General features: G+C 38.2%; 1 protein-coding gene across 6 annotated transcripts in view; it reads right to left on the bottom strand.

Annotated features, from left to right (window-relative positions):
• The window catches only part of LOC126775702 (uncharacterized), a 109,029-nt gene that overhangs the window by 6,366 nt on the left and 86,891 nt on the right, over positions 1-15,772 (bottom strand). For all 6 annotated transcript variants that reach the window (XM_050497772.1, XM_050497770.1, XM_050497767.1 and 3 more), the window contains 8 exons: positions 15,547-15,664; positions 8,136-8,694; positions 7,857-7,974; positions 2,480-2,812; positions 1,773-2,230; positions 960-1,163; positions 519-749; positions 42-365 (listed from right to left, as the gene is read on the bottom strand). In XM_050497772.1, coding sequence (XP_050353729.1) covers positions 42-365; positions 519-749; positions 960-1,163; positions 1,773-2,230; positions 2,480-2,812; positions 7,857-7,974; positions 8,136-8,694; positions 15,547-15,664 — 2,345 coding nt within the window. The remainder of the gene's footprint in view (positions 1-41; positions 366-518; positions 750-959; positions 1,164-1,772; positions 2,231-2,479; positions 2,813-7,856; positions 7,975-8,135; positions 8,695-15,546; positions 15,665-15,772) is intronic.

Below are 15,772 nucleotides of genomic sequence, written 5' to 3'. Positions count from 1 at the left end.
AACAAAAATGTAATAGCGGTATTAAGTGGACCGCAAGTTACCGTTGAAAACGATGGCGACTGCGGTCTTGGCTGGTTGGCGGCGCCCGCGTAGTACGCGCCGCCGGGACTCCGCCGTCGGTGGTAGTCCATGTTCCGCTTCTCTGGCAAGTGGTGCGGGCCGTGGACCGGCGTGCCGGCCGTGATTGAACCGGTTTTCTGTTCGAAACGGGTCTCGACGGGTGTGCCCAGCGTAATGGAGCCCTTCGGGTTGGACAGCTTCAGAGTAGGACGTGGGGATGACACGGGTTTTGGCTTGGCGTTGTACGTCGGGGACTCGCGGTCCGGCTGCGTGCGGTACGTCGCGTATTCTGCGTTGCGATGAGGCTGTGGACCGATGTCGGCGTGAATACAAGCAACATGACAGATTGCAAAGTAAAGCTTAAGATCGACTTGCGGAGATCGAGTTTAAGTATTAAGTTCGCTTTATGTGAAATATATATTCGTATCGTGCTGTACGATAACAAGATATAAACGTACGGGTTTAGGCGGCAGGTCGTGTCGCGGTCGCTTGACACTCAGATCAAGCAACGGCTCCGCGGGCACGTGGGTTGGCGCCCGAGGCTCAACGTGCAGCAGCAACAGCTCCTTGCCGTCGGGCGGCAGCGGAGTGATGGTGGCGCCGCGGTGCGGGGAGCACGGGGAGCGTGGGGACCCCGCGTGCGCACCACTCACCACCGTCAGCGTGGCCAGCGACTCGTGACTCGACACCTGCCACGGTCCATGGATATAATGACGCACTTCCTTACGATCGAACAGCGAGCATGAACTCGCTATTCACAAATTACAAATAAATAAAGTAGTTTAATTAAAAGTACTTTATAAAAACATTTGAACATTTATCAATTAACAGGGTACCGATAACGATAGTTGGGGAAACCGAATCGATACGATGTCGGAACTAGGAAGAACGGCGGTCACCTTCGGCGGCTGGTGGTGCATCGTGTGCGGCGGCAGCGGCGGCGGCCGGGAGTTCTTGAGCAAGCTCACTTCGATCATGTTGAGCACCACGTCGCGCATCGTGAGCGTCGGAGCACTGCTCACCGCGCCCGCACTGCTGCTCGCTGTGCTGCTCGCTGCGCTGGGAGCGGGCGCGGCTGTGGGGGCGGGGGCGGGAGCCACGGACTGCAACACACGGTTCCGTATTAAAATCTAAATACAAATTGTCAGAGCACCGGGTCGGAAAGTAGATCCTAACAAGAAATCCCGAGTAGAAAGTTGCTTAAACTATTATTTAAAACAAAAACGTATTCAAACAACGACGGGGCGTACAAGTTGTAAGTGATGTATACATACAGCATTTGGACAAGAGTATATTTCTTAATTTTTTTTATATAATTTTGAATAAATATATGACAGATATTGTCATAATGTTTAAATTTACTAGTAAAAATATATTCAGTGGAAAAGGCCATTGTATTTTTTTAAATAAATTAATTGTACATTATAAACAGAGCCCTGTTACAGTACAATCTTCTACAATACGGTTTCGTTCCCTCTACAATGCGGTTCTGTGTATTCCCGAAGGGGTACAGGCCGCGCCAAGTTAAATTGAGAGTAACATTTTCATGTCCGCCGAGGAATAAGTCAGTACACTGAGCTACGGAACTATATTGACTCATTTCGGTTTTTAACATTATTTGCATAAAAATAAAAGTTCTTCTGCTCAAGTTGATATTTTTATCAATTTGTAAAAACTTAACCAAATCTAATTAATTAAATTTATCCTCATACCTTCGCGCTAGGAGCGTCGTTCTCTTCGTCCGCCGTCTCCGTAGCTGAGGAATCATACTCGTCCCGTCGGTGCCTTCTGGGAGCCACAGCATCAGTCCGGGGCCCTGGCAACGGAGGGGGCCGGGGGGACTCTGCGCTAGCAGTATCCGTGTCTCCAGAGCTCAATATGCTGTCGTCCGTATCGCTGCCTCGAGAGGGTTGCCGTTCGCTGAGCAACGTGTCAAGCTGGAGTTTTTTTCTATATGTGAAATAGAAGGCCTTCAGACTGGCCGGAGTCCGCCCGCTAGCGGCCGACATCCTCTCCCAGGCGGTGCCATGCTCCCGCAGCAGCATTCGAAACTTAGAGGCCTCGTCCTCTGTGGGTTCGGGGGCGGAACCCCCTTCCCCTATTGTATCTAGACGTCGAGTTATCCTTTTGAAGCAAGTGAGGCAGCATTTGCTAAGGTCACTTGGGATTTCTGTGAAATTAAAACATACTTATATTCTTTCTTTTCTTTTAATCTTTTAACAAGTATTGCATTATAATATTACTAAATTCCTGATCATCATCAGCATCATAAGTCATTCTGAATCCTCCTTCCATTACCATAACGCAGGATTTCCATAGAAGGCATAGATATAATTTATATAGACGACGAACGGCTTGATGTGAAAACAGTTACATTTAAACTCTTAATCTATAGGAATGTGTACACAATGCCACTTACGAAACTCATCCATGAGCGGCCTCTTCAAATCTTGTGGTAGGTCGTGCCAGCGCGGCGGCAGGTGTCGCAGCCGCTTGGCTCTGGGCCCCGCGCACGAGGGCACCGTGCACCTGCTACGTCTCGCTCGCACGCAGCGACAGTGACACGCCTCACACACCCTCGCACCCGTCGTCGAGGGCTCCAGACCATATTGGGCGGCTCTCGACGGCGCTACCGCCCTAGTGGCACCCGTCGCCGAACACACGGCACATGCACTTGCTGACACGGCGGTGGTGGTGGGCGTGCTCGATGGTGGTATCGTGGATGATGGTGTACTCGTTCTTTCCGTAACCGCTGTAATAAATACTTACATTTACTTTGGAATCAATATTGCTCTTGAAATTTTAATTGTAGTTTTTTAAAGAAAATTCTAAAGCTGACAAGTAAATTGGAGTAATGAAGCAAAGTCGAAAGCAAGTCGAGTCAAGATGAAGTCCTTGCGACATGTTTATAAAATATATTCATCATGAACTCTCATACGCATTATTACCGAACATTCAATTAGGTATTGAATGAATGTTTGGTAATCGTTAAGCGTAAATAAATTCTACCACAATGCAATTAAACCACTATCAAATCCGGATCGCACTAAACAATTAAACATTTAGCCTTAAATCAGAATGTGAGGTAATTCTCGAATCAGGGCGCATCAGACGGACGTGCAATATTCAGGCCCACGTTGGGCGCCAATTTGCAAAGCGAAGCAGATTAGCGTGGGTGGGGGGCGGTACCTCATAATCCATTGTACATTATTTAACGCTTTGTTCCACTGTTACCTATTAGCGTATCCGTTTTAATGTTTAACGTTTATTATGGACATTTATACTTTCCGATTGAATGAGTATTTAAATAAACGTTGTTGCAACCTGCAAGCATTGATATAATTAATAATCTTTATATTTAGTAGTATGTATAATTTACGTTTAGGTATAATGTTTCTAAGAAAGTATATAAGCCGTATCAAGTTAGATGTTTAAGCTCAGTTTGTTTGCTTACATAAAGTTAAAGCGAATCAACTAGCAATTAAATGCATTTCCTTCAGATAATTTAACTTTTGAGGTTGCACTTTCATAAGCGAAACTACTGGCAAGTCCTTTGTCTACAATTTTAGGTATTATATCTAGTCATATGTTTAAGAATATATTTACTCAATGAATGTAACGTAATTAAAACAGAAAAATTTTATCCGAACTTCTATTTAATATTTCTATTGCATTGATGTTTTTTAGGTTTAATTGTTTGACGAAATGTTTAAATTTATTTTAAAATGTGTACATATTTTGAGTTATTCAGTTGCCTTATTATTCATATATTAAACAATATTCCCAACTTAAAAGAGAAAGTGATATTTATTTTTCTTTCATATATAAATTCACGGAATGATATTAAAATTGACATAACTATCAAAGCCGTGTAACATTTAAATTTATATAAATATATTTCAAAAGTTACGAATTCATCTCTAAAACCGAGCGCGCTCTGTCGATAAATACACCAATTACTGATATTTGTACAAGAACTAATTGGATCCGACTCCACGATTTATTCTGTGTAATTAAACTCAGCATAATTCGGTGTTCATTAGCGGTGAAAGGAATGGCGCCCAACATGGGACTTGCTTTATTTTTAATATAAAGATACTAAATGCATTCATTTATTTATTATTAATTTGGACAAGGACAACAGTATATACTTCAATGTACTATCCGAGCAATAATTAAAATGTCTGAAAGAACGTAAAATTTTTGCCACAAATTGTTAAAATATTACGGAAAATTTTATCAATGTCGGATAAAATAAAAAATGAATATTTTTGGGACAGCAGAGACATGGGAAATGTATAGTACTGGCGATTTGGATGTGATTGAGTGTCGCTTGTTTGCTGCGTTATACCGAGCGTGACAATTTAACGAGCTACTGACAGCCACGTTTACTCGGACCAAACACAGGGGAGACATCTTGCAGATTAAACGTTCAGGCTCTGTTGACTTTGTATCGTTTTCGATCATATTAAAATGAATTGATATAGTCTATTTCATTTTCAAAAGTCATATTTAAAATTCTGATTCTTTGAAGAAGAATTTTTTATTCTTTATAAATGTAATATTCAAAAACTACGTAACTAAATCTTTAAAACAATTACTAAAAAATACATGTGTCCATTTTTATTTAATTATTAATTATTGAAAGAGTTATTTTCATAATCACAATAACATTCGAAAGCCGTTATTTTGGGACAAAGCATTGCAAACATCCCTTTTAAAGCGAGACAGGGTTGATTTGGTATTCCGTGTGAACGTGGACGTCACCGGAGCCAGGATTACGGATGACGCGGATAAGCCCGCTACGCAGCGAATGTTGATTTGATGTCCTGATGGAATTGTTAAAAAATATTTAAAATGTTCGACTGGGACTACAGATTATATTCGAACATTTGCTGTCTCTTTATTTTGTAAGGCTAAATACTTTTTCTTTTAATGATAATATTTAAGTGCATAACTAATATTTCTCGCAAGGGATATAACATATCTTTCTGTTCGTCAGTCCTATACAAATAATCTCCTTGACATTTATTTATTAATTGAATATAAAAAATGTAAGAAAAATTCAACCTCAGGGAAATAATAGCTTTGAATAATAGAGTAGTCATTGTAAAGAGACATTCTGAGATTTTATACGAAGAATGTTCGGTCGTTTGGTTACATTACGAACAAATTCGTGTTGCCGATTTTTTTTTAAATATTATTTCAAACTCTGAAGTTTCATGTGCAATTTTAGTTCAAATTCAAAATCGAATCTTTAGTAAATTGAAGTTTAAGTATGAAGAATTTTAATACGACCGGCTAATTTTCCTGAAATCTGAAGTAGTTAACAAAAGACAGTTATGAATACTAGTTAGATTCGGTGTTTAACTCTCAATGGAGCGGTGTGGAACAAGGTCCGCCGGCCCCGGGGACCTCTAAGTGAATTAAGTGTTTGCCGACTCACAGACACTCGCCGGTTATTATGCCGAGAGGAATATTTTATACGCCATTGTGGATCGAGATTCACAAAAAATGTCAAGTGCTTTGTCGAGATCTCGTATTTACATTTTATAAAATACGCCCCTCGCGATTCTAACAAATTAAAATATCGGGGCTGGCGGTTTTGTATGTCGCATATTCAATAGGCCACTTTTATAATGAGCCGTCCCCGAAAACTAAACCCTATTATTTTCGCATTCATTATTCCTACGTTAATATTTAATCGCGTTTCCATAAGACGTTCAACATTTTCAACACAAACTTTCGGGAGAGCGGGTGTATATAAAGCGGAGATCGCGAGCCGCGAGCTCAGTTTGCCGTCAGCAGCGAAACGAGGATGTTATCTCTGTACCGCGCGTGGCTGGGACCCAGTCCTTGCGTGGCAAGACCGGCGCCCCCGCCCGGCGCGCACAGACCTGTGCCGCGGCGGGCAAGAGCGCCTTCTCCCCCGTCATCACCACCACCACCCTCGCCGTCGTCGACTACGTCCAGCGAGCTCGACGTGGAACGCATCGAGCCCTCCGATCCTCCGAAGCATCAGAGCAGCACCGTGCTGGACATCGCGTGCTGCGACGGGCCGGTGAAATTTAGCCGAGTGCTGAACGTGGCCTGGCAGGAGCCGACGTCAGAGCGCGAATGGGCTTGCCGCCACAAGAAGGCTCAGACGCGCTCCACCATACATTACTACCCGTGCAAGACGTGCGGCTCCAAGTTTCCCTCGTACTACTTCGTGCACAAGCACAGGAAGAGGTGCCACGCCGAGGAGACTACCACGGGGCAGAACTCGCCAGAGCCGTCCACGTCGAGTGCGTGATCTTAGAACGTGTGATTCGTTTGTGTCGCGAGTGTGGGAGCGCAGTAGGTTAAATTAATTTAGTTACCGTTGTTGAAATAAATGTTTACGTATTATAATTAAATGATGTTTTATTTTGAGATCCTAACTTTCAAACTCAACTACAAACGCTTTATTATATTTATAATTAAAATATTTAATACGGTATGCATTATTCCTTTTAATTTTTGAGAATATAATTATTTATATATATAAAATAATAATAATTAAAATCCGAATTAGTTTATTTAAAATTTAACATGTATATTTTCAAGATAATTTCATTATATATAAGTTAGTTACTTTGAAACATAATAATCTGGAACTAAATTACCTATTAGGAATATTTATGTAATTAGCCCATTTCATTTAAACACATTTTTTACTAAAGGAACATTAAAGATCTCAAAAATGTATGGCGTTAGTGTCCACTATTTATGAAAAAATTAATTGATTGCGATAAGATTTAGCAAAAATAACAATATATAGAAAATTATTAAAAGAAGTACTGAAATAGTTTCAATTTAAAACACAGATACAAATTGTTCTTTGAAATGATAACGTTGTTTGTTTTAAGAATAAGTATAAAGTTATTCAAGAATACGCGGATGAAAAAAAAAAGCAACTTGTTGTACCCCTTCACTACGGACCCGGTACATTTATTTTTCCCATAAATCTTTAATTTGCATATATGCCTCTATTTTATTATTTATTTCTTTATGATCATTGGTTTACGCGTATTGAGGCAGCAGACTCAAAAAAAGCCGAGATGGCCCAGTGGTAAGAACGCGTGAATCTTAACCGATGATACCCCACTATTGAACCCACGTTCAAACCCGGGCAAGCACCACTGAATTTTCATGTGCTTAATTTATGATTATAATTCATCTCGTGCTTTACGGCGAAGGAAAACATCGTAAGGAAACCTGCATGTGTCTAATTTCACTGAAATCTGCCACATATGTATTCCACCAACCCGCATTGGAGCAGCGTGGTGGAATAAGCTCCAATACCTTCTCCTCAAAAAGAGGAGAGGAGGCCTTTAGCCCAGCAGTGGGACATTCACAGGCTGTTACGGAGGCAGCAGACTGGCAGGCTTCTGCGTTAGCCTGGAGTTTGATAATATAAGATGTGCACATATTCAAGGTCGTTAGCTGGACTGAGCTGTCAGCCCGATACGGTTGGTAGATTAAAAATAGAAATACCGGGAACTTTATGAGTTTGAGTCGCTTTATCTATTATAAAGTATGAGGTTGTCTAGCTGAAATGTAAACATACATCGCATAGATAGTGTTCGAACCGAAAACCGAAAAAAAAATGTCATTGTAGATAATATGGAAAAAGACAAATGTATTTAAAGTAACGATTGATTAACGGAAGGGAGACGATAGAAATCGCTTCGACTCGAATCGTTTGTCAAAATCCTCAGGTCGTCAATCGAAAACAACACGGGCCGTAACCGCCGAAGAGTGAGCGTACTGACCTGGTTCAGGAGTGGGCGACGGATGCGTAAGCGTGGGCGGCGGCGCGGGCTGCGGCGTGGGCGGCGCGCTGCCCGACGACGCGGACACCGCGCCCCCGCCGCTCGACACGCACGTCGTCTGTGGGCAGACACAGCGTGAGATGGGAGCTCTCCTGGCTTATTGGATGAATCTACAGCAATTCCCCCAGTTCACCAGTGAACGGGATATTATCCGAGACCATTGAATGTCATTTGTTGAATCATCAGAAAATGTTAAAAGTTTCATTCAAAACCACTTACAGTAATAACGGTAGTTGTGATCGTCGCTACAGTCGCTGGTGGTTGTTCGGGTAGGGGCGGCAATGGAGTTTCCGGCACCGGCGGCGTAGCTGGTGGAGGAGCTGGACTGCCCATCGATGCTACACCTGACGGTACGCATAGCCCACTCGAATAGACACCACTAGTAGTCACTACACTTGCACCACTTAATCCACTAGAACCACTCACTCCGCTAGTACTAGTAAATACATTAGATATACTCATACACCCACTACTACTCAGCCCACTGGAACCAATCAAAGCGCTCGAGCCACTCATAGCGCTTGAACAGTTCAGGCTGCTTGAACCACTCAGTCCACTTGAACCACCATATCCGCTTGAACCACTCAGTGCACTTGATCCGTTCAGTCCACTGGAACCGTTTAGTCCACACGAACCGATCAGTTCGCTCGAGCCGCCGATCGAACTTGGCCCACTCATCTCGCTCGTATCGCTGGTCGTGCTGGCCACGGGCCCCGGCGGCGCCGACGACGCCGGCGGCGGAGACGGCGGGAGGGGAGGTGTTCTATCTAATTCCGACCTGTATGAACATTTATTAGTTAATATAAATATTTTACAACATAATAATAAATTAATATACATATATAAATTATATAATTTTAGTGATTAACTAAAATACGCATACAAAAGTACGTGATACAATAGACAATAATTAATATTCAAGCAGCAGCTACGAAACGGCCACACAGGCCACAACGAGAGACAATTCCCAGACATTTCGATATATCTTAAAACTCTAAAACTATTAATATAAATTTGTAATCACGTAATGTGAATACTTAAGAATTAATTGTATTATATTCGTCCGCAGTTTATTAACTCTCCCGGCGGGGAGCCTCAGGGTAATTGGTTAATATAAAGAGTGGCGAATTGCGCTAATTATGTTTGCCTTAGTACCCCCCCCCCACACCGCTCCCCCTGGCGCTGTTTGCACTTGTGTAATATCGCATTAATCAGTTCAAATGTGTGTTGAGTTTTCATATTATTTTAAATGTCTCATTTCATTGAGGTTTTTTATAATCAATTAAATTTTTACTTCTATTTAAGGACAATAAAAGTGAAAATATCATCCAAATAATCCAATAATCACTAATCACGCATTGATATAAACTCAAATTAATGATTTCTCTAGACATTAAATAATAACAGATTCTAATTTTAAAATAAAAAAAAACGTTTTTTTAGCTCTATCCTTAAATAATCTGCGATCGAAACGTGCAATCCGGTGATAATTAAAATTCGACCAATTAAAGCGAAGCTCGTAATTAACGGGGAGGCTGAGCTAACAGTCCTGGGTCGTGTCGGATTGCTGTCGTTACTGAAAATACTGAACTACGATATATACGTAAAACTAGCTGCACCTCGCGCTTTTACTTGCTTTCAGTTTGGATTATGAATGGATTTAATTAGATGTCTTTTTTTTTTTAAATGAGTACTTATAATGAGAAAAAGTTGAACATACGATTATTTATATATTACGAGAGAAATATGTCAGAAAGAGGAAAACATTATTAAAACAAAGAAATAAATATATAAGAAGCTAAATAAGTTAAAAACTATAATAGTTTTGCATTGCTATGGAAAGCATGTCCTTTGTACTCTATGTAAATAAAACATTTCTACGAAATTATTAAGAATAATATAATCTTGAAGCGAGTTTTAAAGACGTTTACGAGGACTACTGTTCTCTTAATGGTAGCGTGAAGTTAGATAAAAAATAATCATTATCAATAAATTCACTGTACGGACTGATAGGCTTTAGATTTACAACTAGTGTTTTCAACAATACAATTTCTTAGTAAGCCTTCGAGTATTTCCGCAATTAAAGTATATGAATTTGTTAGTGATTCTCTCAAACTGAATTAGTCTTAGTTTTAATTTAGCGTGTAACGATGGGGCCGACATATAGGCTGCCTATAAAGGCCCCTTAAAAAAAGAATTAAAAAAAAAACAATACAATCTCTTGTATAGTATAGAACAAAAAGTTCTTAAATGTACTCTAGAATTACCCATATAGGTATTCTGATATTGATAGTTACCCTAAGGTTATCAGGATGGATGGAGTATTTGCAATTAAACGATTCGTCTTATTGCACGAACGAATTTATTGTTATAACTTTCTACCGTTTTCTTTATGTACACTAAACATACATAGCATCTTTACTTATAAATTCGCTTGCTAAGCGCTGAAATAAATTAAATTAAACATACATAGGTTTATTTCATAACGTAAGGATCCGCTAAGGAAAGATTTTAGGTAATTTCAAGTTAAAGGGGATCAATGGTATAAAATTACCCCTAATTTTATATGAATTGTACACGACTTCGCGCGTGTACCATGTATAGTTTACTTCTGTTAAACAATGACTGCTCATTAAAACAACAAATTGAAAGATAATTTGCAGGATTGGAAAATGTGTAGTTAAAAATGTATGTATTTATTGGTTAAGTTGTAATAAACATTTATGCATGCACAGACTATCAAACCACAAAATGTCACACATGATAATATTTCGCGAACATCTAATTAATATTTAAGGAACAGATTAATTATATAATTTGTAATATTTCTATCGTAATGCCAATGAAATAAAAGTGTAACTTTTTCTGATTTCCCGTGTTTCGCTTCCACGATTGGTGCTTTTAATTAAGGCAATTAGAAAGATGGGCCGCTGCTGTTTGCGTAAAAATCTAAACAACCACGGAGAGTTGGCTAGGGATGCGCTGCTATCGATATCGATATACGACAACGATTCATTTTCCCTGTCCAAGTTTTAATAATGAAAGAAACTATATTTATATAAAACAAGGATTACGATTTTTATCATAAAGATACGGTTTTGCTTGTTATACAGTCAGACCGATAAAACAGTCTTGGACATTCAACTCACCCTGAGTTGAATCATTGTGGTCACTTGGCTACGTTGTTTGAATTATGATTTAATTTTTAATATAACAATAAACAAACCCGTTACTCATCCCATAGACCACAAGCACGCGGGCGAGGCTAGGAAACATCTAGGCTAATCTATATAATACATCGACAAGCAATCCCAATTTTGGTAACAACGCATCCCCCGGGATCCTCCTCAAATAATAGCTAGAGTGAATGTCAACACACGCATATCGCAGCATTATTATTCCTGTACTGTATTGACAACTCCCCCATCCCCTCCCTCGGGAGACGGCGAACGGGACTTTTTTTTATTATTTGATTCATTGATGAAACACTCGTTTGAAATAAATATAATTTAGGGAAAGCAGTTTATTTATATAGCTTTATCCAATTGATGGAATATTTACTCGAATGAAATCACATACTTTTATCGTTATCGAATATTTTTTATGTATTTATTTTTTCTTATGCCTTGAATCGCGGTACTATCTGTTGTAACATATCCTTATATACAATGGTGACGAAAATCAATGACGTAATCAAGATCAAGGTTTAAGCACACAAATGACTTAAGCCTTAAGATGTAGTATTATTGCAATAATTAAAATTACTTCAATCACTGTACCCTTGGGTTGAAACGCATTCAATTTCATGTATAAATGGATGTCTGTTTCATAGTTTTCCGTAAAAATTGACGTCGGTGATTACTGATCCGTTTCTCGTCCGAAAACCTTCCTCAATGAATGAGCTATATATATCGCAGAGAGCTATTTTAAAATTGGACCAGTAACCCCCGAGACATTAACGCGTGAAACTATACAATTTTTTTATCTTATAATACTGATTATATAGACACAACAAAAAGGTTTTTTGTCAATGGTTTTAGCTGATATAAAATTAATGAATATGATTTATTACTTTAATAAAGAAATATTAATTAAAATCGAGTCCCTACTCAATGCTAGTATAAAAGTTTGATTTTCACTGCACTCAAATAAACGATGCTTAAATATGCAATATTTCAAAATCATTTTAATATCGAAACGGTGAGTATTATGAAAATTCAAAGAAATTATAATTAATTAAAACGATTACATATACATATATATATATATACATATATATATATAATATTTAACAAATAACATATCACAGATACAAAATGTAACTGACATAACGAGAAATTGATATTTATTTTTTCATTTTCCAATTATTTAACTTTTTTTTTTTCAATCAAGCCGGGCAAATGTTCGTGATGTTTGGGCTCAAAGTGTTCTATTTGTTTATTTTGTTTGATTGCAAACTAAACTCTAAACCAATTACTACATTTTATGAAAATTATTGTTCTCCTTCCATTTCTAAAGCAATTTGTGCATTCAATTAGTGATGTACATACCAAATGTAGTATTGGTAAACTTGACAAAATCAAAATATTAAATTACGGTCTTACAAACACAGTCTTTGTTTTAAAGGATTCAATTAAAATTAAAGCTATAGAAAAAGGTAGAGTCTACATATCTAACCGATAAGAACTGTTTTCCAATAATTAAGTTTCACAGATAATTAATTATTATTTCCAAGTTTTAGTTATAACAAAATAACGTACATTTGCGTCCAATAATAACATAATTTTTAATGGCGCCAAATAATAAAGTATTGCCACATCGCATTCAATTCGAAAATTTTCTTCTGTATTATAAATATAAGAGATAGCAACATTAAGATACAATCTATAAGTAATTCATCTGCGGGGAGCTTAAGTGAATTGGACGGGAATATGAATTTTAAACGGTTAATGTAAAGAATAAAGAAAAATCGTTCCGATCTGAAGTTCATATCGGAGAGTGGAGAGCAAACAGCGAGCTTACGGAAAACCCCTTTTCGTTAACTGTTTCACGTTTTATGGAGATTAGATTTTGAACGGCTTTTGAGAAATAACTACGCCCCCTTTATTTTACAAGATAGTTATTGGTACCGAAGAGGAATTAAAATAATCATTTGTAATCATTGATTTGAATAAAACGTTACGTCATACCTTCTATTGCCGAGTTTCGGAATGTCATACTTATGGTAGGGCTTTGTGCAAGCTTGCCTGGGTAGGTACCACCCACTCATTAGATATTCTACCGCAAAACAGGAGTACTTGGTATTGTTGTGTTCCGGTTTGAAGAGTGAGTGAGCCAGTGTAGTAATAGGCACAAGGGACGTAACATCTTAGTTCCCAAGGTTGGTGGCGCATCGGCGATGTAAGCGATGGCTAACATTTCATACAATGCCAATGTCTATGGGCATTAGTGACCACTTACCATCAGGTGGAAAAAAAGTCACTAATTGATTTTTTATAACGAATTCTGAAGACTGAGTACGAGTTATTTTCGAGAGAGTTTATTGCTTACGAATTGATAAGTGTAGATCGCTCTTTTAAAGAGATTATCTAGAGCTTATTCCAACACGTTGCTCCAGTGCAGGTTGGTGGATACACATGTGGCTGATTTTCATTCGTTTTCATGTTTACTCAGGATATCCTTCATCGCCTGAACATATCAGGTTATATACTGATTCAGTTTATTTTTTTTTAATTTTATTTTTACTATTTAGAACGCTTAACAAGCACAATTAAATAAAGCACACAATGACAATGTCTGTCTGTCTGTCTGTCTATTAGTGACATCTTTTACATAAAGGTAACAGAAACGTTGCAAAAACTTTAAAAGAAATATACTCTAAAGGCGACCAAATGAGTTTCACTTAATCAAAATATAAATATAATATTTTCTTATATATTTCCTCTTATTGTTTTTAACGACAATAAACATTATATATTTTTGTATCCAATAACTAAATTGAATAAATCAGATCGATTAGGAATTTTACATCTACAATCGGTGTAACACGTTTTTATCTTAATATTACAAGGTGTTTCAAAAATTTGTCGTCCACCGGCGCGCGGCGGTCGGCGGCGCCCTAGCCCGCCTCACCTCACCCGTATTGAATAATACATAGCATGCTGTTGACACGGCGTAATTAAAAAGCCAGCCCGATGCTATTGACATTGTACAGTTACCGACACTGTTTGACCAAAATATACCATTGTGATTCGTTTTTAGACAGCGTACATTTATCTTGTTTATTGGTTATACTTGTGTGTGACGTCACGTCACAATCATACGTCACGTAGGCGGGAGTTTTTTATGACGTTACATTTTTCAAAATTGTCTGGGATTCTTTTTTTTAGATTAATTATATTTTTATTGGTGTCGTTTATTTTTTGTCTCATCTCTAAATATACCAATTTCAATTTTTTGATTTGTGGCTTCTGTATTCCAATATATTAATAGGCACAATAGACATCATATTTGAACCCAAATTGTTTCTGATTTTTACAACAATTTAAAAAAAAACACTTATTAAATCCATTTTTTTTATACTATTGGTAAGGGGACAGGCTAGTGGACACCACTGCCCATAGACATTGGCGCCGTAAGAGTTATTGACCATTCCATACATAATACACAAAGCTACACAATCAAAAAGTTCCATCTAAATAAATATGCCAACAACCTTGGATATCAAGATTAGATGTCCCTTGTGCCTGTAGTTATACAATCAGCTGTTTGTAAGCCGGCGCTTATGGACCCGTCTGCCTATCAATATAAGCAAACGCAAAACCGTTCAGTAACTTCTTATTCTATTTGTCAATCGATTGCTTTAATTATTGCTATTGGTCAGCTTAATGCGATCAATTAAAACCAATGGTTATAAGGAAATAATAATATATAAATATAATAAAGAATATATTATAGTGTGCAGAATTTCCGTACGATCAGTACAGTACACACACAGATAAATAATAATAACACATATACATTTTTTAATATTTCACGTACTGCCATCGAACTGGGACGCATTACTAGTTTATGAACCGACATACTTCATCCATCCCTTTTTGAAATTCATTAAAGTAGTAAATTCATTAGTCTTAGTAGCGCTAATATTATTAAATCGGTAATTAGATGGAACTTTTTGTCAGTGCAGCTTTGTGCTTAGCATTTATGTTAGCAGAACAGAGATGGCGTTGCCTCGTCGCAAAATAATATCGTTAAGTTCCACAAATGCTAGTTAGATGGCGTTACTTTACGTTATAAGCGCTTTCGATATATTTATTACTGAGGAATTGTTTTGCCATGTTATAGAAATATTAATAAAATCATGTATATCTAATATTATTTATGTTTTGTAGTACATGTTTGCAAAATATAATATAAATATTTGGCCTTTAGTAAACTATTATTGTTGTCTTGTTCTTGAAATGGTTTCGTTTAATATATTAGTGTTTTATATGTTATAAATGATACATTTAAACATATTCGTACTAAATGTAAGTTGCTAATACACTTATCCACGCTAATAACAAATTCGATTCAAGAATTTTTCATAAATAGGTGTAGGAGTGAGTATGCGTGTGTGCGCACGTACCGGGCGGGGTGCTGGTGCGCGGGCGCGGCGGAGGGGGGCGGCACGGGGATGCAGTTGACGGGCGTGGCGTCGGGCGGCATCTCCTCCAGGCTCTGCTCCTTGTCGGCCGCGCGGGAGCCTGCCGACACGACTCATGTGTCACTCTTTCATTCGGTTCGAGCGATATATACATGTATATTTAGCATTTTGATCATATACAATAATTAATATTAAAAATTATCAAACT

This window comes from Nymphalis io, chromosome 18, assembly GCF_905147045.1.
Source record: "Nymphalis io chromosome 18, ilAglIoxx1.1, whole genome shotgun sequence".
Taxonomy (NCBI): Eukaryota; Metazoa; Arthropoda; class Insecta; order Lepidoptera; family Nymphalidae; genus Nymphalis; species Nymphalis io.
This window is presented reverse-complemented; position numbering and strand designations above follow the sequence as displayed.